The sequence below is a fragment of the Bombina bombina genome, chromosome 4 (genome assembly GCF_027579735.1).
Source record: "Bombina bombina isolate aBomBom1 chromosome 4, aBomBom1.pri, whole genome shotgun sequence".
NCBI classification, from domain to species: Eukaryota; Metazoa; Chordata; class Amphibia; order Anura; family Bombinatoridae; genus Bombina; species Bombina bombina.
In genome coordinates this window covers 1156511323-1156537224 of record NC_069502.1, presented here as the reverse complement: position 1 = coordinate 1156537224, position 25902 = coordinate 1156511323, and the positions used below count along the sequence as shown (strand labels likewise).

Sequence of the window (25902 nt, the reverse complement as noted above, 5' to 3'; positions counted from 1 at the left end):
TTGCAGCAGAAGTCCTATATTGATCATAGGCAATAATCTGACTGGCGCTATTTTATTGTGTCTCCTAGCAACGCTTCAAAAAAACACTATACCTTTGCCTTCCTGTTGAGGCCCCCTTCTCCTTGAGGGGCTGGGACAGGAAGTAAAGGACACTGCAGAAATGAAGTTAAAAAAAAGGATTTAAAGGTAAAATCCTTTTAAAATGATGAATAATACATATTGTAATGATTTCTATTAATAGAATGAAACAGACTGTTTACCATCCTTTTAAACGGACATGCAGTAAATTAACAGATTAGCCAAGTATAAAACATTTATGCATACACTGCAACTGTGTTTGCTGCAGTTGTTTTTCAATGGCTAAACACCCCTCACTAACCTAGGGTTGTTCTGGGAATAGGCACAGTTAGCCAATGTTATTTTGCTAGCAAAACTTCCAGTGTTCAGCAGTATCTTATTTTATCACCTCTGACAAGACCAGCTAAGGAGAGATATGTAGCAAGTTTAGGTTTGTGAAGTCTTCAGTGTGTATTTCCAATTCTCAGCATTGGAAGCCTCACAACTTTCAGAGTTAAAAAGATAATAAAAAAATGCAACTTGTATGTAATTTTAAATAACTTTTCAGTTGACTTTTATTATCCAAACTTCTTTGTTTAATTGGTATTCTTTCTTGAAAAGCATACCTAGGTAGGCTCAGGAGCATGGGAGCTTCTGATTGGTGACTGCACATATATATGCCTCTTGTCACTGACTCATCCAGTGTGTTTAACTAACTCCCAGTAGTGCATAGCTGCTCATTCAACAAAGGATACCTAAATAATTAAGCAAATTTGATAACAGAAGTAAATTGAAAAGTGGAGAGACCATGGGGCCGATTTATCATCGTTCTGTCCGACATGATCTGCTCAGCTGATCATGTCCGACAGATATCAATGAATGCAGACAGCATACACTGTCGGCATTTATCATTGCACAAGTAGTTCTTGTGAACTGCTTGTGCAATGCCGCCCCCTGCAGATTCAGGGATGTCAATCAATCAGCAGGGGGTGTCCATTGATGTCTGCAGCCTCAGAGCAGGCTATCACAAAACGTCAGTTAATGCTGGGGGTCAGAGGATGAGCACTTCTACTGGTTTGTTATTTTATTTGTAATACATAATAAAAACTATGGGCCCAATGTATTAACCAGCGAGCAGACACGTTTCTCAACCTGAGAAGTTGTCTGCACGGCTTCGCTGCACACAGGCAGTGGATCTGTTTGTCCGCTGGCCCTTATGCATCATTACACAATCCGATAAGTTGTAATGCCCACCCCTTCTCTTGTGCGAGAGAAAGGCCTGTCAATCACCCCGAGCGATCGAGTTCGGGGGATTTATCTTCGCCACTTCAAAGGTGGTGAAGAGTGTAAGAAGCAGTGGCCTAATGAGCGCTGCTTATTACATTGCGAGAAGCAGACTCGCATGTGCTAACCTGCCATGCAAGGGCTTCGGAGCAAGTCTGACAATTATTGTTGTTCTTCATTTGGTTCCATACCTTGTCGATTGGTTAGTTTTCATATTTTTAGGGTCAAGTTGAGATGTACAATGCATGCAATATACCAGTTTCAGGAGAGTGGAAAAATATTCTCTTAGTTTAAAATTGTATGCTCTATCTAAATCACCAAAAAGAAAACTGTTTGGTTTTCCCATCCTTTTAAATTACAGAAAAAGAATGAAAATAAATAAATGTATATGGCAAAGGTTTTTGTTCTACTACGCATAATTAAACATTTTACATTACAATCGCAAAGTGTTTCACACCCCATTAAAACTGAAATATCACTACTTACACAGAGGAAAGTCTTGGCTACTTCGCAAAGCGAACATATAAATAAAGAAAAATGATCTTGAGAAGTAAATCTTGTATTTTGTTTTTAACACATAAGAAAATCTCCATAAAAATAATCTGAAAGCATTACCTTAATTGGCCCAGCAAAGCGAGAATTCTTTATTGTAGAAATGATAACTTGACATTCTTCTATTTGAGTCATTATATCATCAGCAGATGTAATAATCATAACTTCTGAAAGCTCTGAATGATGCAACGTTAAGTTGAACTCAGTTTTACTCCAAAGGTTAATAACTTTATTTAGCATTCCCTCAAGTGTAGCTTCATTTGTAGCATTTGTAGAAGTGTCAATTATTTTATCTTTATGTTGAAATATCTGAAGAAGACAAAATAAATTATTCAAAATATTTTAAAGCACATTCAGTGAAAATAGAATATTTTAGTAAACTTTGTAAACAGAAACAAAAATATAGATATTATAATCTAAAAAAAACTAAATGAATATGTTTGGAAGATAAATTAACATTTAAAATATTCAGAGAAGAGTGTGTAGCTCATGCAATATTCATAAAAACAGGCAACACATTTAAATGCAAACTTCAGAAGAAAGAAAAATAATTTATAAAGCAAGTTATTTTACAGAGAGCATTAAAGGAAAAGGAAATGTTATAAACATTTTTTTAGTATAGCAGTATTTAAACACCACAACTTCTCAGAGAGTCAGCAGTGGGTTATAGGACACTGATTAAAGGGACAGTCTAGTTTGAATTAAACTTTCATGATTCAGACAGGGCATGTAATTTTAAACAACTTTCCAATTTACTTTTATCATGAAATTTGCTTTGTTCTATGAATGCGTTTGACAGTTTTTCACAGCTAGACAGCGCTAGTTCATGTGTACTATATAGATAATATTGTGCTCACACCTATAGAGTTACTTATGAGAGGGCACTAATTGGCTAGTCTGTCAAAAGAACTACAATAAGGGGGCAGTCAGTAGAGGATTTGATACAAGGTAATCTCAGAGGTAAAAAGTGTATTAATATATCTGTGTTGATTACGCAAAACTGGGGAATGGGTAATAAACGGATTATCTATCTTTTTAAACAATAACAATTCTGGAGTAGACTGTCCCTTTAAGTATTTACAGAAACAATACACACCACCACCAGCCCTCTGAGTTTGAATGCTGGTGCACAGTGTATATGCGTGTATGACACTGAAAAACAGTAATACATTTTACTAGAAGCATTTTTGCAAGTGGAATCATATTGCATTACATTTTTATCCCTTTAAACTTTCATTGCGCAGATATAGCAAGCAATTTTAACATGTTTTTTCAATTTACTTCTGTTACCCAATTTAGGGCTAGATTACAAGTGAAGTGCTAATTTATCACATGCCTATAAAAGGGCAAATACGCCCATTTTAAGAGCAATAAGTAACCAGCCATTACAAGTGTCTGGTTATTGCTACCGTGAGCGCGCAGTAGCAATTGCCGCTCAGAAAATTAACCAGAGATCAGACCTCTGGATAATTTTCAAAATGTGCCACAATTGTCCCCAAATTTAAGTGTAGTGTAGATTTTTATTTAAAAAAAAAAAAGTAGCATTTTTTAAATTAAGAATAAAAACAACATGATATATAGATTATAGAGGTGCATTCACTCATACCTGTTCTTCTTTAATAAAAACAACATGAAGCAGTTTTTAGGGTTTAAAGTTGGTGAGTGTGGCGTGTTAGAAACAAAAACGGTACTAAAAAAGTGCCTTTACATTGCGGTCTATGGGGACTGTGTGTTCCCTGTAAATATATATATGTTCTTATATACATATATATGTATGTGTTAATATGTGTATATACACATAAATAGATATGTATATATTCATATACAAATATATTTATACGTTGCTGCCCATCTCTGCGCGACTTACCCTCTTCGCTGCGCAAGGTTCTTAGCCGTGTCTCATGGCATGAGAACAAGGCTCCCATTGGAGCCTATGGAAATACGCTCTCATGAGCGCAAAGCTTCCCTGCAATGCGAATGCGAGGTCGGGTTCGCATTGTGCTCAACTTGTGATACCAGCACATTTGCGTGCCCTGGTATTACTGAGAGTAGCGCAAACATCACGCTCGCATAAGAGATATTTTGCACTCCATTCATAATTTGGCTGTTATTTTGTTTTGTGAGTATCATTTATTGAAAAGCATACCTAAGTAGGCTAACGAGCAGCATTGCACTACTGGGAGCTAGCTGGTGTTTGGTGGCTACACACATATGTCTCTAGTCATTGGTTTACCAGATGTGTTCAACTAGCTCTCAGTAGTGCATTGCTACTCTGGAACTGACTTTAACTATGTTATACGTTATTGCATGCGTGATATTATAACTTCGCCTTTTTGCGCTTGTCGGGTTGGTTTAAAGGGACATTAAATATCACTATATACTATCACTCAGTATAGAAGAGTCAAAAAGCAAATCCTGTAACCTAGGTTTTATAAAACAAATTCCTGCAAATCAATAGCTAGTTTATGCAATAAGCAGCATTTTGAAGAATACTTAGGTCACATAATTAGCTTTTTGCCCTCTAAGGTATTTTATACTGCTTTGTATGTGTTCAGTAATACCCCACTACATATACAATAATGCAATCAGTTAAAGAAACATTTAAGGGGATCATTTAAGCAGGTAAGGCGAACTGGCACCATAAGGGCCACATGTGAACATCTGCACTACTTTTTGCGGCCCCCAGGAAAAAGCAAAGCTATAATGCGTGGTTTGGAGAATTATGGTAGGTGGGCAAGCAAGGTGAGCACAACTCATTAAAGTCCTCTGAAGAGTAAAAGTGCAGACAGAGAGTATCCTGCAACCTTACCTAAATCTGATCCTGTGCTAATGAATATTTTTGTTTCTTAAATAACTATAAATCTATATGTGACCCTTAAGGCTTCTAAAATATTGATCTGAGGCCTTATGAGCTAGGAAGCTGTCATCACTAAAGTAAACAATAAAATAGTTACATGGGTAAAAGAGAGAAAATATTTCATGAGGCGACAATTCAGGAAAAAACAATGCGGAAAATCAGCTTTATCTGCAAGCAAAGTGGTCACAGACAAATTTGCTTGTATGAAAAAGAGAAATTTGCTATAGAATCATGCACAAAAAATAAGAAAGGTGCTGTAATGGTTTTACCCTGAGTGCCAAAAGGTTTTCTAAGGTAAAATTCTTATCTTTATTAAGCAGTTTTCCAATGGTGTTTTGTATTATGTCCCAATGTCTAGGTTGGAGACATGGGTTTCTTAAAGCTACGACAATTGGCAAGCTTTCCTTAAAATCCATGACTGATTGTCTCAGGCTTGCTGTAACATCATTTGCTGGTAGACCTGCAATACAAAGATAAATAAATACATTTCTTTTAAAGCTACAGTATATCTATATTAAAGGGATGTTTAAATCAACATTTGAACTCTCTAAAATGTAGGATAAAAAATAAACATTGACATATGAATTCATTGTTTATTTTGCTTGCTGTTGCTTTAAAATATTCTCTCATTCCCTCCAGAGAGGATGGCGCGTCCATTATACGTAAGTTTAGTATGATTTATCTGAGCTTGCGATATTCTACACAGTGATTGGTTAGCTCAACACAAGTTTATTTGCATCAGTCCCTTATTGGTCATAGCAGAGGAGTCCAGGAATTATTATGTATAATGGTTTTCCTAATTGACCGTTAGCCCATTATTTGGTATCTATTATAGATTTTGTGATATGCATTTGATAACTTAGCCAATATGCATGCATTTCTGTATACCTTTTATTCCAGTGTTTCTGAAATAATATAGCAAACTTTGTGGTAATTAATAGTAATACTAATGGCTCTTAATTAGTGCAATAGTTCAATTTTATGGCTGTAAACTTACACTAAGTATAGGAAAATGTTGTTGAAATGCATAATTATAGATGCATATTGCTCAAGTGTAACGCTAGCTATGTATTGCCATGATAACTAAGCAACTGATCTATAGCATAGTCTAATTTAACATCTCTTTATATACAATATTGTATATTAAACAAATCAGTAGACATGTGCAACACAAAAAAATTGGTTTAATTTTCATTAGTTAAATAAATAATTTCGTTTTGGCAAATTAGTTTAGTTAAGTTAAATAGTTTTTTCGGATCTGTTCGTCATTTCGGGTCCATTCTTTATCCATATTCTATTATTCTATTCTAAAGTTTAGAATAGAATAATGCATACGAATAAATAATGGATCCGAAAAAATGATTTAACTTAACATAACAAATATGTCGCTGAAACAAAATTATTTAAAACTGCCGCCGTCAGCCTCATCTCCAACACTAAATAAAGCTATTAACCCCTAAACCATCGTACCCCCACATCGTCAACACTAACTAAAGCTATTAACCCCTAAACCCTCCCCACATTTACTACACTAAATAGACCTATTAACCCCTAAACCGCCGCTCCCGACATCGCCAACACTAAATAATGCTATTAACCCCTATACCGCCACCCCCCCACATCGCCAACACTAACTAAACATATTAATCCATAAACCGCCATAACCCCACATCGCCATCACTAACTAAATCTATTAACCTCTAAAGCTCTGTTCCCCGACATCGCTGACACTAAATAAAGCGATTAACCCCTAAACCGCCGCTCCCGACATCGCCAACACTAAATAATGCTATTAACCCCTATACCACCACCCCCCCACATCGCCAACACTAACTAAACATATTAACCCATAAACCGCCGTAACCCCACATAGCCATCACTAACTAAATCTATTAACCTCTAAAGCGCTGTACCCCGACATCACTGACACTAAATAAAGCGATTAACCCCTAAACCGCCGTACCCCACATCGCCAACACTATCTAAACCTATTAACCTCTAAAGCACCGTACCCCCACATCGCCAAAACTAACTAAATCTATTAACCTCTAAAGCGCTGTTCCCCGACATCGCTGACACTAAATAAAGCGATTAACCCCTAAACCGCCGTACCCTTACATCGCCAACACTATCTAAACCTATTAACCTCTAAAGCGCCGTACCCCCACATCGCCAAAACTAACTAAACCTATTAACCCCTAAACCTTCGCCCCCCACGTTGCAACTAGCTAAAATAAACTATATTAACCCCTAAACCTAACTTTAAAATAATTAAAATAGACCTAAATTAAAGTTACAATTATTAACTACCTATTTAAAAATAAATACAAACTTACCTGTGAAATAAAAATACAACCTAAGCTTAAACTAATAAAACCTAACATTACTAAAAATAAAAAACCTAACATTACAAAAATAAAAAACCTAACATTACAAAAAAAATTAAAACTACAATTACAAAAAATAAAAAACTACCATTACAAAAAATAACAAACGAAATTATCCAAAATGATAAAATTATTCCAATTCTAATACCCTGTTTAAAAAAAAAAAAAAAAAAACACCCCAAAATAAAAAAAAAAGAATCTATTATAAACTACCAAGGGCCCTTAAAAGGGCCATTTGAAGGACATTGCCCTAAAGTTAACAGCTTTTTTGCAAAAAAATAAAACAAACACCCCCTAACTTTACAAACCCCCACCCCCCAAACCCACAAAATAAAAAAACAGTAATCTACCCATTCCCCTGAAAAAGGCATAGCCCTTAAAAGGGCATTCAGCTCTTTTAAAGCCCAAATAAAAAAGCCCTAATCTAGAAAAAAAAACACCCCAAAAATAAAAAAATTCCCATTACAAAAAATAACAAACGAAATTATCCAAAATAATAAAAATTATTCCTATTCTAATACCCCGTTTAAAAAAAAAACACCCCAAAATGAAAAATTCAAATCAGCCAATAGGATTTAAGCAGCTCTCATTCCTATTGGCTGATTTGAGTAGCCAATAGATTTAAGCAGCTCTCATTCATATTGGCTGATTTGAATTTTTCAGCCAATAGGAATGCAATAGTACCCCAATATAAAAGGGGTACCTTGCATTGAATCCTCAGTGTGCGGCAGGTGATCGCATGAAGAGGGCCTCCACGTCGGACCGATGGACCTCCGCCTCCGCACATCCACTGACTGCTCCGCCTCCGCAGGGATGATGAAGATAGAAGATGCCGGTCCCGCGATGGATGAAGATGGAGCCGCCTGGATGAAGATGCTTCGCTGCTGGGATGAAGATCTTTCGCCGGACTTTAGCAACTGTGAGTACCGATTTTGGGATTAGTGTTAGGTTTTTTTTTGGGGGGGGGGTTGGGCAGTAAAAGAGCTGAATGCCCTTTTAAGGGCAATGTCGATACAAATGCCCTTTTCAGGGCAATGGGTAGATCAGGTTTTTTTTAGTTAGTTTTTTTATTTTGTGGGTTTCGGGGGGTGGGGGTTTGTAATGTTATGGGTGTTATTTTTTGTAATGTTAGGTTTTATTAGTTTAAGCTTAGGTTTTGTTTTTTATTTTACAGGTAATTTTGTATTTATTTTAACTAGGTAGTTAGTAAATAGTTATATTGTAGCCAGGATAGGTTTTATTTTTATTTCACAGGTAAGTTTGTATTTATTTTTAAATAGGTAGTTAGTTAATAATTGTAACTTTAAAGGGACAGTAAACAGCAGAATTTCTGTTGTTTAAAAAGGTAGATAATCCCTTTATTACCCATTCCCCAATTTTGCATAACCAACACAGTTATAATAATATACTTTTTACCTCTGTGATTACCTTGTATCTAAGCCTCAGCAAACTGCTCCCTTATTTCAGTTATTTTGACAGACATGCATTTTTAGACAATCAGTGCTTGCTCTTAGGAGCTTCACGTGCCGGAGCTCAATGTTATCTATATGAAACACATGAACTAACGCCCTCTAGTGGTGAAAAACTGTCAAAATGCTTTCCGATTAGAGGCAGTCTTCAAGGTCTAAGAAATTAGCACATGATTTAGCTTTCAACTAAGAATACCAAGAGAACAAAGCAAAATTGGTAATACAAGTAAATTGGAAAGTTGTTTAAAATTGCATGCCTTATTTAAATCATTAAAGATTTTTTTTTACTTTACTGTCCCTTTAATTTAGGCCTATTTTAATTATGTTAAAGTTAGGGGGTGTTAGGTTTAGGGGTTAATATAGTTTAAATTAGGTAGTTGCGATGTGGGGACGGTGGTTTAGAGGTTAATAGGTTTAGTTAGTGTCTGCGATGTTTGGGAACGGCGGTTTAGAGGTTAATAGGTTTAGTTGGTGAAGGCGATGTCGGGGAACGGCGGTTTAGGGGTTAATAGCTTTATTTAGTGTTTTAGTTAGTGTCGGCGATGTTGGGGAACTGCGGTTTAGATTAGAACAATGAAAAATTCTGAATATGAATAAAGAATGGATCTGAAAATTCAGAAACTGATTTATTAATTTTAGGAATTTTAGCTATGGTGCCGATTCGAAAATTTGGGTTATTTCGAATCTCCAAATCGGCCAAAATTCACCCGAAAACGAAATTCGGCGGAAACTAATTGCACATGTCTACAAATCAGTAGCAAAAAGATGTTTAAGCAAAATAGCAAAAAATGTTCACAATTAAGCAGAGATAATTCCCTTTAAAAAAAAGTACAAAAATAATTGTTAACAGAATTCAATATTTTAATTTAAACCATGGTATAAATGTATATATTTTATATACCCAAAAGGACTCCTAAAATATTTTTTTTAATCAAAATGTTTTATATAATTAGAAATATGAGGTAAGAAGATGAACAAATGGTGTCCATAAATGATACTGCTTTGTAAACTCAACCACTTCTCTGTGCAAAATAGCATAACATGGCCTAGGTAGGTGAGACTTACTTCAATACATGCATACTGCTCCCAGGTAAACCACACTGAGACCTGATCACCCTCCGTATATATCACAGACCGGGGAACTGGATTGTACTCAGCGGGTCATCCGGTATAAGCCACTTCCAGACCAACCGGGGTAAGGCCACAGTAAAAAGCACACTTCGTTAGTAACTTCACTCACCCCTAGTGCCGTTTCGCTATTTGCGCTGTTCCCAATGATCTCGTGGAGACGTGTTTATTCCAATGCCACTTTCATCCGAAAAACGCTTCCGGCAAAGTTGTGGTCACTCCAAACTCCAAGGCCCCCATGCAAACAAACAGGGACCACGTGGTACAGCTGCTCCAATTAGATTCAGTGGAAAGAGTTGTCAATCACTCGTAGGCAGAAAAAAAACAGCATTCACTTGGGCTATAGTGCAATACTATGTATACAAATAAAAAGGAGTGAAAGAATCAGGAAGCGGGTCCCTGTACCCACTACGAATATAGGCATAAAAAAAGAGGAAAAAAAATAGCTGATTCTCACACTAATATTAAATGAAATAAGCTTTAATCCATGTTGATTAAAAATAGGAGACAAAAAGCACAGGACGAACAGAACGCAGCCAAGCAGAAACGTCTGACCGGTTTCGGTCACACAGGACCGTAATCATAGACATAATTGTACACACATGTTGCTACCCTTAATAAGGGTTAAAAACACACTGATTGGTTAATAACAAATGCTGCGTAATAAACACCTACAAAACATATAGATGTAATGCTTGTGATAAGTTAAGAACCTATAGACAATATATAAAGACCTGAAATTTGTCAAAAAAACAGATATTAGATAACAAAGATAACATAGAAACAGTTAAATAACAGTTGGATATGTCAAAGAAAGGGAATAGACACAAAGGATTATACTCACATTGATATCATGGACACAGTCAAATAGCAGCAAAAAATGGAATAGATTTTACATTAAATAGTCAGTATATCCTAAATCAGAAACTACAAAAATAAATCATAAAGTACCTTATTCTATATTGCCTCTAACAGCAATGATGAGTAAAGTCAAAAAATGTGAATAAACTACATATGGTAATAAAAGTTACAACGTAACCTGCTATTTCTAGAGGTATATAATTAGGTCTAAAAAAAAACACCAATTCATGGAAAAAATTCCAAATAATACTATTATACACTGTAATATTACACTTCACATCAAATACCATATAACTCATAATGCTGAAAATGGTACCAATATAAAGAACAAGTGTGTAGTCACTAACTTATCTGTGCCTACAGTACACAGTAGTGTGAATATAAAGACTATTGATAATTCAGCTTAAATCTTAAACTCAGATGGTGACTGACTTATCTGTGCCAAAAGTTTAGAATGTCATGTTCAGAATTGAAACCCACTGGCACCAAGCAATTTAACTTAAATATCCAGTAGGTTTCCTGTCTGCACAGAGATGTTAGTCTGTCACCTCCCCTAGGGGATTTAGGAATTTGCTCTATCGCTTTCCACTTGAGAGTTGTCACATCACCATGGTGCATATCCAAAAAATGCCTGGAAAGAGCCGAGCACGGCTTCTCACCAGAGATATAGGATAAATGCTCCCTGATCCTAGTGCCAACATCCCTAGTGGTTCTACCTACATAGGATTTCAAACAGCATGTACACTGTATGAGATAAACTATGTAAGTACTCTTACAATTGATACATCCCTTTGTATTAAATGTCTCACCAGACTGGCTTGATACAAATGATCTGCCCACACTGATGTGATCACAGGAGGTGCAAGTGCGTCTGCCACATCTATACGTACCCTCATGCGTTAACCATGAATTGTTGACAATTGACTCTTTGAGCAAACTTGGAGACAGTATGTTTCCCAAAGTGGCAGCTCGTCTCGCTACAAACATACAGCCATCTTCAACCTTGCCCCTCAATTTTTTGTCACCCATCAGTATCGGAAGATTTTTTGCAATAATGTTACAAACATCTCCGTACTGATTTGAAAACTGTGTGACAAATTTAGGTTTGGTATCAGTAGATAGATGCTTCCTATTTTTTGGAGGACCTCTGAGCAAAGATGCCCTGTCCATTTTGTTTACCTCGGACTGGGCTTTATACACAACCTCTCGCGGATAGCCTCTTTGTCTAAGTCTCTTGCTCAAGTCCTTACTCTCCTTCTGGAAATCACATTGCTGGGTACAATTGCGTCGCACCCTCATAAATTGGCCCTTGGCTATACCGTCAAAGACATGCTTCGGGTGACTACTTTTAGCGTGTAGCATGGTGTTACCAGCAATGGGTTTCCTATAGAGAGAAGAAACAACCTTATTCGCATCTGGAATACCCTTGAGGGTAATATCCAAAAAGCAGATATCCGTTCTATTCCACTCAAAGGTGAACTGGATACCTACTTCATTGGTATTCAAATATTCCACATATCTCATGGCAGAAACATAGTCACCCGACCAGATCAAAAGCAGGTCGTCAATATAACGTACATACTTAATAACCTGATCAGAGGGATTCATACCACTACCTCCATAGATGTGGGACCTCTCCCACCACCCCATAAAGAGGTTGGCGTAAGAGGGGGCAAATTTAGCCCCCATAGCGGTCCCACACCTCTGGAGGCAGTAACGACCCTGAAACATGAAAAAATTGTGTTCAAGCAAAAATTTGACTGACCCCACAATGAACTCCTTTGTTCTATCAGAAAGATCTGTATATAGATCTAGATAGAATTCAATTGCCTTCAAGCCATATGTATGAGGGATGGATGAGTACAGGGAAACAACGTCAATCGTCAACCAACTATATTCCTTTCTCCAGGCTACATCCTCCATCACACACATGGCCTGAGTGGTATCCCTGATATAGCTTGGCAGCCTTTTCACCATGGGTTGAAGAAAATGATCTACCCACTTAGAAAGTGGCTCAAGTAGGGAGCCAATACCGGCCACAATTGGCCTACCTTTCACATTTACTATACTCTTATGTATCTTGGGTAAGTGGTGGAAGATGGGAACAACTGGATTAATAACCATCATAGTGTCTGCAGTTGTATGATCAATAATCCCATCTTCCACCGCTTCATCCACCCAATGTCGTAGTTCATTTGAGTATTTCAAAGAATTACCTGGTAATTCAAAGTATGTGTCACTGTCATTTAGCTGGCGGAGGGCCTCTGTCACATAATAATCTTTGTCCATGACAACCACATTGCCACCCTTGTCAGATTGCTTGATCACAATCTGATCATTGTTTTTTAAATCAGTTAAAGCTGATTTCTCCTTTAAGGAAAGATTGTGGGGTCCCACTGTGGCCGTCATGGACAATTTGGTGAGATCCTCCACTACTCTCTTGTGAAACACCTCAAGTGCTTTGCCCCTCACTTGCATGGGATAGAAGGTAGATGGTGACCTGAATTTGGGAACACTGGTTACAGAACCGATTGCTCCCATATCACCCTCATTGGACAAGCTTTCGAGGGACATGAGTGTACAAGTATCAATAAAGTCCAAATTACCTGTTTCTTCAGTATCTGGCAAAATAGTTCCCATGTCCAGAGCTTCAGCGTTGTGCTCTGAACCTGAAAAATATTTATGAACTGTAAGGTCCCTAATCAATTTGTTAACATCAACAATTGTTTGAAAAAGATCAAACTTCTTGGCTGGCACAAAACCAAGACCATAATTGAGAACCTTACGTTCAAAGCCAGTCAGACAGTATTTGGAGATATTTATAACAGCATCTAAACATACTTGTTTTGTTTCCTGGTTCTGGTGGTTCTCACAGGATATCTCTGTTGATCCTGATCTCGTATTTGGGGGTTTGAATTTCTCACAATTTGTTTCCCCCTTCCCCCCCCTTCCGGTGGGTCCTGAGCCCCCTGAAAAACCTGTGGTTTAGAGAGCTGTAACTGATTAAGCCCTGATTTCGATTTTGATTTTGCTCCTTGCTGAACAGAACTCTTTAATATACCTTTTGAGGGAACATTAGTGGAAACTGAGGCACATGCTATTTCTATTTGATTTTCAATTTCAGATGTCTGATCCTCACTAGAACCCCCCTCATAGCTTGAGGCAAATCTGTCCTCTTCAGAGGTATCACCCCCTGAATCTAGAAAAGACACTCTCTTAGCACCATCCTGTCCTCTTTCCAACTCTGTTGATTTATTCTGTTTATTATACCTCTGACCCTTTCTTTTATTCCTATTCCTATTCCTTTTCTTATAAGGGATGGTATTCTCAGTGGTGCAATCAAGATCACCCACATTTGACCACTGTCTATTTCTTTGGCGTCGCCGCCAAATGTAGACAGTACCCGATGTATAGTCTTTCTGGTCTCTCAAGAACTTGGTATGTTTAGTTTGAATCACCAATTTCTTGGATTCCTCTAGTGTCTGTTTATAAATGGTTTCAAATCTTAAATAAACCTCATATTCCTTGAATCTTTCCATATCAGAATACACCTTATCTAACTTAGATTTTACCTCTAACAACAACACATCCTTATATTCTATAAGCAGTGAAATCAAAGTTAGAGAACAATTAGTAAGTGCAAGATTCCAACGATCAATAAAATCCTGATCTTTCACATCATAAGTTGGAAACTTGTTGATTCTAAGCCCTCTGGGCACCATTTTCAAATGTAGATATTTATTGAGAATCCATTTGTCCCATTTAAGCTTCTGTTCTTTGAGCTTTAGGTATTCATAATCTTGAAAAAGGTCCCCCAATTTGATATTTGGGGAGTCAAATTTAAAAACGTCATCCAGGTCTAAAGAGTCTAAATTGTCCTCATCAATATCAGCAAATAGTGTAATAGCCTGTTCTCCTTGGTCATCCATAGCTACCACCCACAGATTGTAGGGAGCTACTTATTGTAATCCGATTATAAGTGAAATTATAAGGAAAAGTATATAATGTATACAGATAGCGTCGCTAGTTATTGCACTATACCCTTTTGCAAAAAGCCATAATTGAATATACTGCTGCAATCAGCCAAGACACCTCATTATCAGGGAAATGTATTATAAGGTAAGAAGATGAACAAATGGTGTCCATAAATGATACTGCTTTGTAAACTCAACCACTTCTCTGTGCAAAATAGCATAACATGGCCTAGGTAGGTGAGACTTACTTCAATACATGCATACTGCTCCCAGGTAAACCACACTGAGACCTGATCACCCTCCGTATATATCACAGACCGGGGAACTGGATTGTACTCAGCGGGTCATCCGGTATAAGCCACTTCCAGACCAACCGGGGTAAGGCCACAGTAAAAAGCACACTTCGTTAGTAACTTCACTCACCCCTAGTGCCGTTTCGCTATTTGCGCTGTTCCCAATGATCTTGTGGAGACGTGTTTATTCCAATGCCACTTTCATCCGAAAAACGCTTCCGGCAAAGTTGTGGTCACTCCAAACTCCAAGGCCCCCATGCAAACAAACAGGGACCACGTGGTACAGCTGCTCCAATTAGATTCAGTGGAAAGAGTTGTCAATCACTCGTAGGCAGAAAAAAAACAGCATTCACTTGGGCTATAGTGCAATACTATGTATACAAATAAAAAGGAGTGAAAGAATCAGGAAGCGGGTCCCTGTACCCACTACGAATATAGGCATAAAAAAAGAGGAAAAAAAATAGCTGATTCTCACACTAATATTAAATGAAATAAGCTTTAATCCATGTTGATTAAAAATAGGAGACAAAAAGCACAGGACGAACAGAACGCAGCCAAGCAGAAACGTCTGTCAAGATAAACCATTTGCTTAACTACCGTTTTAGATGTTTCTCAAATGCATTTCACATTTAGATTTTGGAAGATATGTTACACATGTAATATTACATTTTAAATTGGAAGTAATTGGGAAAGTTGTTCCATGCGTAAACAATTTATTAAATTGTTCACTCTCAAAGAAAAAAAATGGGTTTCATGTGCCTTTAAGGATGAGGCCTATTACGCTTACTAAGAAATCAGATTGCTTGACTATTCCCACTCCTTCATCTGCTTCATGTAGAATTAAATTCTCTTTAGATTTTACATTTTCCATTGTTAACCTTTCTATTAATGTGACTTTTTTTAATCAAAGTCATTAAAAACACATTTTGGAATAGATGAATGTAAAACCTTTTACCCTATATATTTCTTTTATAGTCAGTATGTATACAAACATCATACAGTTTTGAGTATTGTAACAATACAAAGCCATTTTTTACATGGTGACATATCAATTGCATAGCTCCCTTTTTGACCTGTATTTATAAACTGAATTTCAGTAAATTATCTTTGTAATTTAACAATAATACCTTTATTGAAATTAACAAGTGGTTGAAAGAGACCACGGTCCTTAGTCAGACTAATTAATACACCATTGTTTAATACTACTATGTCATCACTAGTTAATTCATGTTATGACAAATTAGAAGTCCCTTAATTGGTTTTAATTGGTTTCCTTTTTGGCGACCTTTCTCTTTCACATGGAACCTCATTATCTATTTGTACATCCCAATTAGTCCTTTCCCAACAAGAAGCTAAATTGGTGTCTCCAAAAAAGATTTGGAGGTTGATCATTTTTCACCAACAGTTATATTAATACACTTTTTACCTCTGTGATTACCCTGATTCTAAGCATCTTCTGATAGCCCCCTGATCACATGACTGGCATTTAAGCCAATTAGTGCTGTGTTGTTAGATTTCACATGCGTCAGCACAATGTTATCTATATGGTTCACATGAACTAGCTTCCCCTGATGTGAAAAGCAAATACAAAAGCATGTGATCATGTGGCTGTCTTGAGGGACTTAGAAACAGACAGACATTTAGAGGTTTAAAAATTATAAAGTATGTTAATATAACCATGTTGGATGTGCAAGGCTGGGGAATCGGTAATAAAGGCGTTATCTATCTTTTAAAACAATAACAATTTTGTGTTGACTGTCCCTTTAAATGGGTCAAAAGTATTTGCCTCAATTGTACTAATTCTTCTTATTTCTACTGTTCTTTTGTCACATAGTTATTTCTCCTTTAACTTAATTATTTCATAATGATATTTATCTTTATTTATGTTGTATTATACCTCTTTTTAGTTTTGTGTTCCATTACCCACCTTTTCTTTCCCCCATCATCTTCAGTTATCAAGTTTGGCTTATTTCCATTTCTCTTATATTTTAATTAATTTGTTTCTCTGATCTTTTTAAAGTTTGCTCATGAAATGTCTCAAAATCTTTTTAACTTTTATACCATGCAAATTATTTTTAAATTACATTTACAACATTTTCAATATTATCTAATAATTTACATTCATATACAGTACAATTAACAATTCCACGAATTTAAATGAATGAACTGTCACTTAAAATATTTTCCCATTTTTCTTATTAATCTAAATTTTTAACAGAACAATTTTTTAACATAAGTAAACATCTTAGGACCAGATTACAAGTGGAGCGCTAAATATCGCTTTCTAGCATTAGCATGTGTTGGTATTACAAGTTTGCATGAGAGCGCGCTTCTTAGGCTCCAATGGGAGCCTCGTTCTGATGCCGCTGTGAAAGGGTAAGTCGCGCAGTGATGGGCAGCATTTACAAATATATATGTGTATGATTATAAACATATATATTTATGTGTATATACACAAAAATATATATGTATATAGTCATTTACATATATATTTACTGGGAACACACAGTTCCCATAGGCCGCAATGTAAAGGCATTTTTAAGTGCCGTTTTTTTTCTAACACCCCACTCCCACCAACTTTAAAGCCCCAACACTGCCTAGTGCAGTTTTTTTTTATTAAAAAAATGCTACAATTTTTAAATAAAAAAATATAATGCCCTCTATTTTGAAGGCATTTGGGGCACTTTTAGAAAATTAACCTGAGATCGAATTTCTGACTAATTTTCTGAGCGCTAATTGCTACCGCGAGCTGGCTCCCGCAAGTGTAATGTAGCCCTTAGTGTTTATTTATTTATTTATTATTATTCATATATAGGATTTTGTGTTTTGGATTTAATTTTGTTTTTATATTTTGGGCAAAACTTTTGAAAACATTGTTAAACGTAAGATAGATTGTGCACATTTATATTAAAGAGACGGTCTACTAAATAATTTTTTATTGTTTAAAAAGATAGATAAAAATGCACTGAGATAAGTGACAAGTCTTCAAGGGCTTGGCAATTAGCATATGAGCCTACCTAGGTTTAGCCTTCAACAAAGAATACAAAGCTAACAAAGCAACTTTGATGATAAAAATAAATTGGAAAGTTGTAAATTGCATGCCCTATCTGAATCATGAAAGCTTAAAGGGACAGTCTAGTATAAATTAAACTTTCATTATTCAGATAGGACTTGTAATTTTAATCAACTTTCCAATTTACTTTTATCATCAAATTTGCTTTTTTCTCTTGGTATTCTTAGTTTAAACTAAACATAGGTAGGCTCATATGCTAATTTCTAAGCCTTTGAGGGCTGCCTCTTATCACATGCTTTTTAAATCTCTTTTCAACACAAAGAGACAGAAAGTACACGTGGGCCATATAGATAACACTGTGTTCAGGCAGAGGGGGTTATTTAAGATCTAGCACAAAGCAATGCTAAATTTAAGACAATAGATAATAAACAGTCACAGTCATGTGATCAGGGGGCTGGAAGAAGGTTCCTAGATACAAGGTAATCACAGAGGTAAAAAGTGTATTAATATAACAGCGTTGGTTATGCAAAACTGGGGAATGGGTAATAAAGGGATTATCTATCTAAAACAATAACAATTCTATGGTAGACTGTACCTTTAATTTTGACTAGACTGTCCCTTTAATTGACTATATAGGTTTGAGTGCTCTCTTTCTTATACAAATATGTTTAGAGATATTCTTTCATGGGGTGTTTTTGTAAGGCCTAATACACATACTTATTGGAACACTGAACCCAATTTTTTTCTTTTGTGATTCAGATAGAGCAGCAATTTTAAGCAACTTTCTAATTTACTTCTAATATCAAATTTTCTTCATTCTCTTGGTATCTTTATTTGAAAAGCAAGAATGTAAGTTTAGATGCCGGCCCCATTTTTGGTGAACAACCTGGGTTGTCCTTGCTGATTGGTGGATAAATTCACCCACCAATAAACAAATGCTGTCCAGTGTCCTGAACCAAAAATGGTCTGTCTCCTTAGCTTAGATGTTTTCTTTTTCAAATAAAGATAGCAAGAGAACGAAGAACAATTGATAATAGGAGTAAATTAGAAAGTTGCTTAAAATTGCATGCTCTATCTGAATCACGAAAGAAAAAAAATTGGGTTCAGTGTCCCTTTAAAAGAATAGTAAATTATACTTTTATCCTAACACCCCTTTCTCATGGTACTAATCTTTGCCATAATCTTTCCATTTGGGTGCTTGGAATCAGCCTTCCTTTCAGTGCTTATTTTCTCTCTCCAAAACAGGCAAGCAGTACAACCAATCCGATGCTGTACTGGCTGTCCCATAGACTGTAATGGGAGATTTTGAAGCCAGTAATGTGGGTTACCATTACAGTCTAAAGTGTGGTTGTAAAGCTGACTCATTAACCCAACAATTACTTGTGGCCCATTCTTGACAACTATTCTATTTTTAAGATTACATTTGATTCTACCCTATTACCTTTTTCAAGCAAAAATAAAGTATGGATGAATCTAGTAACGTCTCTCTGTATCTCATCTACATTGAGAAGCTCAAACGGTGTAAGTATCCATTCTGTAGAACGTTTTGCCCATTCACCCTTGGAATCCCACAGGAGCTTTCTCAAGCTTAGATCACACTCAATATCTGCAAGTTCAGCATTGACTTGATGAATACTGACAGCTCCTCCTGTGCCTTTCCTTGAAAACAGCGCATCTACGAGCTGTGATTTCATATGGGTGATTGAGCTACCAAAACGTTCCTGGTAACTGGAGTAACATCTGGCCTTGTTTGCAGTAACTTCAATCTCTGCTGAGAGGTTTACAATAATTTCCTTGGCTTCCTGTGAAAATGTGTCACCTTCAAGAAGTATTGGGTTTCTTACCTAGCAAATAAAAAAAACAAAATTGTATAAAAAATGTACAATAATATTCGAATAATTAACAAAAATATTCTCCTTTATTTGAATTGTATTATCATTCCATGGGAACTCTGTATGTTTGCTGACTTTATTAAAATGTAATTATTATTATTATTATTATACTTTATTTATTAAGCGCCAACATATTCCGCAGCGCTGTCCATGGATACAATTCATTTAAATAAAACAATACAAGACTTGTAAGAGACAGGACAAAATTTACAAACACATACAGGAGGGATTGAGGGCCCTATTCCCGTGGGAACTTACAATCTAGAAGGGTAGGAGGTTGAGAAACAGGAGGTGAGGACTGCAAGATTGAGAAGGATGTTAATACAGAGTTAGATGAGGGAAATATTAGGTAAGTGAAATTAATTTATTATTGAGTTGGGTGGTAGGCTTCTCTGAACAGAAAAGTCTTCAGGGAGCATTTAAAGGAAGAAAGATTAGGGCAAAGCCTGACAGCACGAGGGAGAGTGTTCCAGAGGGTAGGTAATGCACGACAGAAGTCCTGCAGTCTAGCATGAGAGGAGGTGATAGTTGCGGATGCAAGGAGCAGGTCATTGTTGGATCTTAGTGGACGGGCTGGAGTATACTTGTGTATTAGAGAGGATAGGTAGAGGGGAGCGGCGTTGGTGAGAGTTTTGTATGTAAGGGTGAGAATGTTGAATTTAATTCTGCTGTGAATGGGGAGCCAATGAAGGGACTCACAGAGAGGTGCAGCAGATACAGAGCGACGGGAAAGGTGGATCAGCCTGGCAGAGGCATTTAGGATGGATTGAAGGGAGGAGAGGCGGGAAAGAGGAAGGCCAGCGAGTAGGTTGTTGCAGTAGTCAAGTCGGGAGATAACAAGGGAGTGGATTATTTGCTTTGTGGTGTCAGCGCTCAGAAAAGGATGAATTTTGGAAATATTGCGTAGATGATTGCGGCAGGATGTAGAAAGCGATTGGATATGGGGGATGAAGGATAGGTTTGAGTCAAGTGTGACTCCGAGGCAGCGGACTTGGGGCGATGGGGAAATGGTGATGCCGTCAACAGGGATAGAGAAGTCAGAAGTCGGCGTAGAGCTTGAGGGGGGGATAAGAAGGAGCTCAGTCTTGGACATGTTAATATTTAGGTGGTGAGAGGCCATCCAGGAAGAAATACCAGATAAGCAGTGTAATAAATAAATTGTGTCAAAACATTGATAAAAATGTTTAGAAGTAAAGTTTACATTCATTTGGTAATTAAATATTTTAGCTTTTAAATAGTTTTATAAAATGTATGTATAATAATACAAATAAATGTGTTTTATACAATTTTCATAAGTTAAAGAGACACTGAACCCAATTTTTTTCTTTTGTGATTCAAATAGAGCATGCAATTTAAGCAACTTTCTAATTTACTCCTATTATCAAATTTTTTTCATTCTCTTGGTATTATTAATTGAAAAGCAAGAATGTAAGTTTAGATGCCAGCCCATTTTTGGTGAACAACGTGGGTTGTTCTTGCTGATTGGTGGATAAATTCACCCACCAATAAACACGTGCTGTCCAGGGTAGATGCCTTCTTTTTCAAATAAAGATAGCAAGAGAACAAAGAAAAATTGATAATAGGAGTAAATTAGAAAGTTGCTTAAAATTGCATGCTCTATTTGAATCACAAAATAAAACAATTGGGTTCAGTGTCCCTTTAAGCTTCAAATATTTGATGTTTGAGAAGATACATTTAATCCAAGTAATGTAGATAGTTAATTCAGAAAGTTAATATTATAAAAAATATTATTAGTAATAAGTAATTATTATTACTAATTAGTTGCACATTAGAAATAAATAATACACATACTTTGTTCTTGAATTCCATCAACTCAAAGTGTAAGTTTGAAATATTCTTGTCCAGATCCACAGTGAATTTTATGATGTCCTCATTCTTTTTTGCTTCACATAAAAGAACAGCTGATTTAAGCTGTTGAAAACTGGGAATAAGACTTTGATAATGAGCCAACTCTTCAGCTGGTATATCTATATTGTAATCTCTCGCAATTGAATACAGCTGGATGACCATGTTATACTCTCGCTCTAGGGATGGAAGCTCTGATGATATCTGGCCTAGAAACGTGAGATGTTCAACAAACTCCTCTACATGGTTCAGATGTGTGTTTAACTTCTTTATTGCTTTATGTATTACCTAAAAAAAGTAATTACATCTTAAAATTAGCATCAGATGAAAAGCTAAGTAAATATAACAATTATTTTCAACCAGAGTGTTGGAAGGGTTAGATAGTTAAAACCAAGTGCTCACGGGATAGAGTGTTAAAACCAAGTGCTCAAGGGATAGAGTGTTAAAACCAAGTGCTCAAGGCATAGAGTGCTAAAACCAAAAGCTCAAGGTATAGAGCAGGGGTCATCAATTTTGAACTTCGGCCACAATTGATTACCCCTGGTATAGAGTGTTAAAACCAAGTGCTGAAGGGATAGAGTGTTAAAACCAAGTGCTCAAGGCATAGAGTGTTAAAACCAAGTGGTCAAGGGATATAGTGTTAGAAATGAACTGCTCATGGGATAGAGTCTGAAAAACATAATTTATGCTTACCTGATAAATTTATTTATTTCCGGATATGGTGAGTCCACAGAATCATCAATTTCTAGTGGGAATATCATTCCTGGCCAGTAGAAGGAGGCTAAGAGCACTACAGCAAAGCTGCTATATATGTCACTTCCCTTACCCATAATCCACAGTCATTCGGCCGAAGGAAAAATGGAAAAAGAAGATAACACAAAAGTGTAGAGGTGCTTGAGGTTTTAGAAAAAAATAACTGTCTTAAATAAAGGGTGGGCCGTGGACTCACTATATCCGGAAATAAATAAATTTATCAGGTAAGCATAAATTATGTTTTCTTTCCTAAGATATGGTGAGTCCACGGAATCATCAATTTCTAGTGGGAATCAATACCCAAGTTAGAGGATACAGATGATAAGGGAGGGACAAGACAGGTAGACCTAAACAGAAGGCACCACTGCCTGAAGAACCCTTCTCCCAAAAAAAGCCTCAGCCGAGACAAAAGTATCAAATTTAAAAAACTTTGAAAAAGAGGACCAAGTTGCAGCCTTGCAAATCTGTTCCACAGAAGCTTAATTTTGAAATGCCCAGGAAGAAGAAACAGCCCTCGTGGAATGAGCAGTGATTCTCTCAGAAGGTTGCTGTCCAGCAGTCTCATACGCCAAAACAAATAATACTACTTAGCCAAAGAGAAAGAGAAGTAGCCGTAGCGTTCTGACCCTTGCGCTTCCCAGAAAAACAAACAAACAAAACAGAAGACTGATGAAAGTCCTTAGTCGCCTGAAGATAAAACTTCAATGCACGCACAACATCTAGGTTGTGCAACAAACGCTCCTTAGGAGAAGAAGGATTTGGACACATAGAAGGAACCACGATCTCCTGATTAATATTCTTGCTTGAAACAACCTTAGGTAGGAAACTTAATTTAGTACGTAGAACCACCTTATCAGAATGAAAAATAAGATAAGGAGAATTAAACTGCAGAGCCGAGAGTTCCGAAACTCTCTGAGCAGAAAAAATAGCAACAAGAAACAAAACCTTCCAATTGTCCACTCCTGGGATGTGGATCGCAGAAAGACAACAGTTGTGAGACTCCGTCCACTGGATTATCCGGGCCACCTCTGTCATGGCCAAGGAACTCTGAGTTCCCCCCTGGTGGTTGATGTACGCCACCGATGTTATGTTGTCCGACTGGAACCTGATAAACCGGGCTAAGGCTAACTGAGACCAGGCCAGTAGAGCATTGAAAATTGCTCTCAGTTCTAGAATGTTTATAGGGAGAACTGACTCCTCACGAGTCCAAAGAGCCTGTGTCTTCAATGACCCCCAAATTGCTCCCCAACCTAGAAGGCTGGCATCCATGGCCACGATCACCTAGGAAGGTCTGCGAAAACAAGTTTCCTGGGAGAGGTGTTCCTGAGACAACCACCACAGAAGGGAGTCCCTTGTCGCCTGATATAGAACTATTTGCGGAGACAGATCCATATAGTCCCCGTTCCATTGCCTTAACATGCATAACTGCAGAGGTCTGAGATGGAACTGAGAAAACAGAATGATGTCCATGGAAACTACCATCAGACCAATTACCTCCATACATAGAGCCACTGACGGCCGAGGAGAGGACTGACAAGAGCCGAAGATCTTATATAATATATTCATTAGTAGGGAGTCTATTATGGTCCCTAAAAACACTACTCTTGTGGCTGGAATCAGATAACTCTTTCCCAGATACACCTTCCAACCGTGGGAGCAAAGAAAAGACAGCAATATCCCCGTATGAGAGTTTGCTTGTTGAAAAGACGGTGCCTGAACCAGAATGTCGTCCAGATAAGGCGCTACTGCAATGCCCCGAGAACAGATCAGTGCCAAAAGAGCCCCCAGGACCTTTGAGAATATTCTGGGAGCTGTGGCAAGGCCAGATGGAAGAGCCACAAACTGAAAATGATTGTCTAAGAAAGCAAACCTTAGCAACTTGTGATGATCCCGGTGAATGGGAACATGAAGGTACGCATCCTTTAAGTCTATGGTTGTCATAAACTGACCCTCTTGAACCAAAGGGAGAATGGAACGTATAGTCTCCATCTTGAAGGACGGTACTCTGAGGAACTTGTTTAAACACTTTAGGTCAAAAAAGGTCTGAAAGTCCCCTCTTTCTTGGGAATCACAAATAGATTTGAATAAAATCCCAGACCCTGTTCCTGTAGAGGAACTGGAACTATAACTCCCAGGGCAAAAGATCCTTGATACAATTTAAGAACGCCTCTCTCTTTATCTGGTCTACAGATAATCTTGAGAGAAGAAACCTGCCTCTGGGAGGAAAAGTCTTGAATTCTATCTTGTACCCCTGAGATACAATTTCCACGGCCCACAGGTCTGGGACATCTCGTATCCAAGCCTGAGCAAATTGAGAAAGCCTGCCCCCTACTAGATCCATTCCTGGATCGGGGGCAGACCCTTCATGCTGACTTGGAGTCAGCCGCAGGTTTCTTAGACTGTTTCCCCTTGTTTCAAGACTGACCAGACTTCCAGGAAGACTTGGATAGTTCCTGCTTGGAAGAAAAAAAAATCTTGATTGTAGATCAGACACCAAAACTTCACCTCCTCCTTGCACCGCAGGCAAAGAGAATGACTGGGAATTATGGGTAAGGGAAGTGACATATATAGCAGCTTTGCTGTAGTGCTCTTTGCCTCCTCCTGCTGGCCAGGAGTGATATTCCCACTAGTAATTGATGATTCCGTGGACTCACCATATCTTAGGAAAAAAAACATAATTTATGCTTACCTGATAAATGTATTTATTTCTGGATATGGCGAGTTCACGGCCAACCCTTTATTTAAGACAGTTATTTTTTCTAAAACCTCAGGCACATCTACACTTTTGTGTTATCTTCTTTTTCTATTTTTCCTTCGGCAGAATGACTGGGGATTATGGGTAAGGGAAGTGACATATATAGCAGCTTTGCTGTGGTGCTCTTTGCCTCCTCCTGCTGGCCAGGAGTGATATTCCCACTAGTAATTGATGATTCCGTGGACTCACCATATCTTAGGAAAGAAACTAAGTGTTCAAGGCACAGATTATTAAACTCAAGTGCTTAAGTAATAGATTGTTTAAAAAACAATGTCTGAAAGGACAACGTGTTAAAAATATGCTCATGATATTTAGTTTTAACTCCATGTAGGAGCGGACTAAGATCAACCAGGGCCCTGGGCAATAATTAGGGAAGGGACCCCACTGTCTAACTCTGACCCAAATGTATTTAAATTTATGCTAATGAACATGTAGCCTCCCTGCCATGCCCCACCAGATCCACAAAGTTCAGGGCCAGGGCCCCCAACCTCCAGAGACAGGGCCCCAAACTCCAGGGCAAGATCTCATACTCCATGGCCCTCAGAGCAACCCCCCCCCCAACAGGGCCCCTCAAACTTTAGGACCCCCATAGCAACAACCCCCCATCTAAGCACAAGGCCCCCACTTAACAACATTTAACTGCTTAGTAACTAATAGTACAGCTGTCAGCCCTAACTAAAGCAGCACACCAGGAGCCATGGATATGCCACTTGTGGGCCTCCCTACATGTTGTGCCCTCAGGCCAGGTCCTATTTGCCCCT

At 37.5% G+C, this 25902-nt stretch overlaps 1 protein-coding gene across 1 annotated transcript in view; it reads right to left on the bottom strand.

Moving 5' to 3' along the window:
• The window catches only part of DNAH14 (dynein axonemal heavy chain 14), a 746387-nt gene that overhangs the window by 565628 nt on the left and 154857 nt on the right, over positions 1–25902 (bottom strand). Inside the window, 4 exon segments of the mRNA XM_053712788.1 lie at positions 1957–2202; positions 5020–5210; positions 19317–19719; positions 21580–21921. Coding sequence (XP_053568763.1) covers positions 1957–2202; positions 5020–5210; positions 19317–19719; positions 21580–21921 — 1182 coding nt within the window.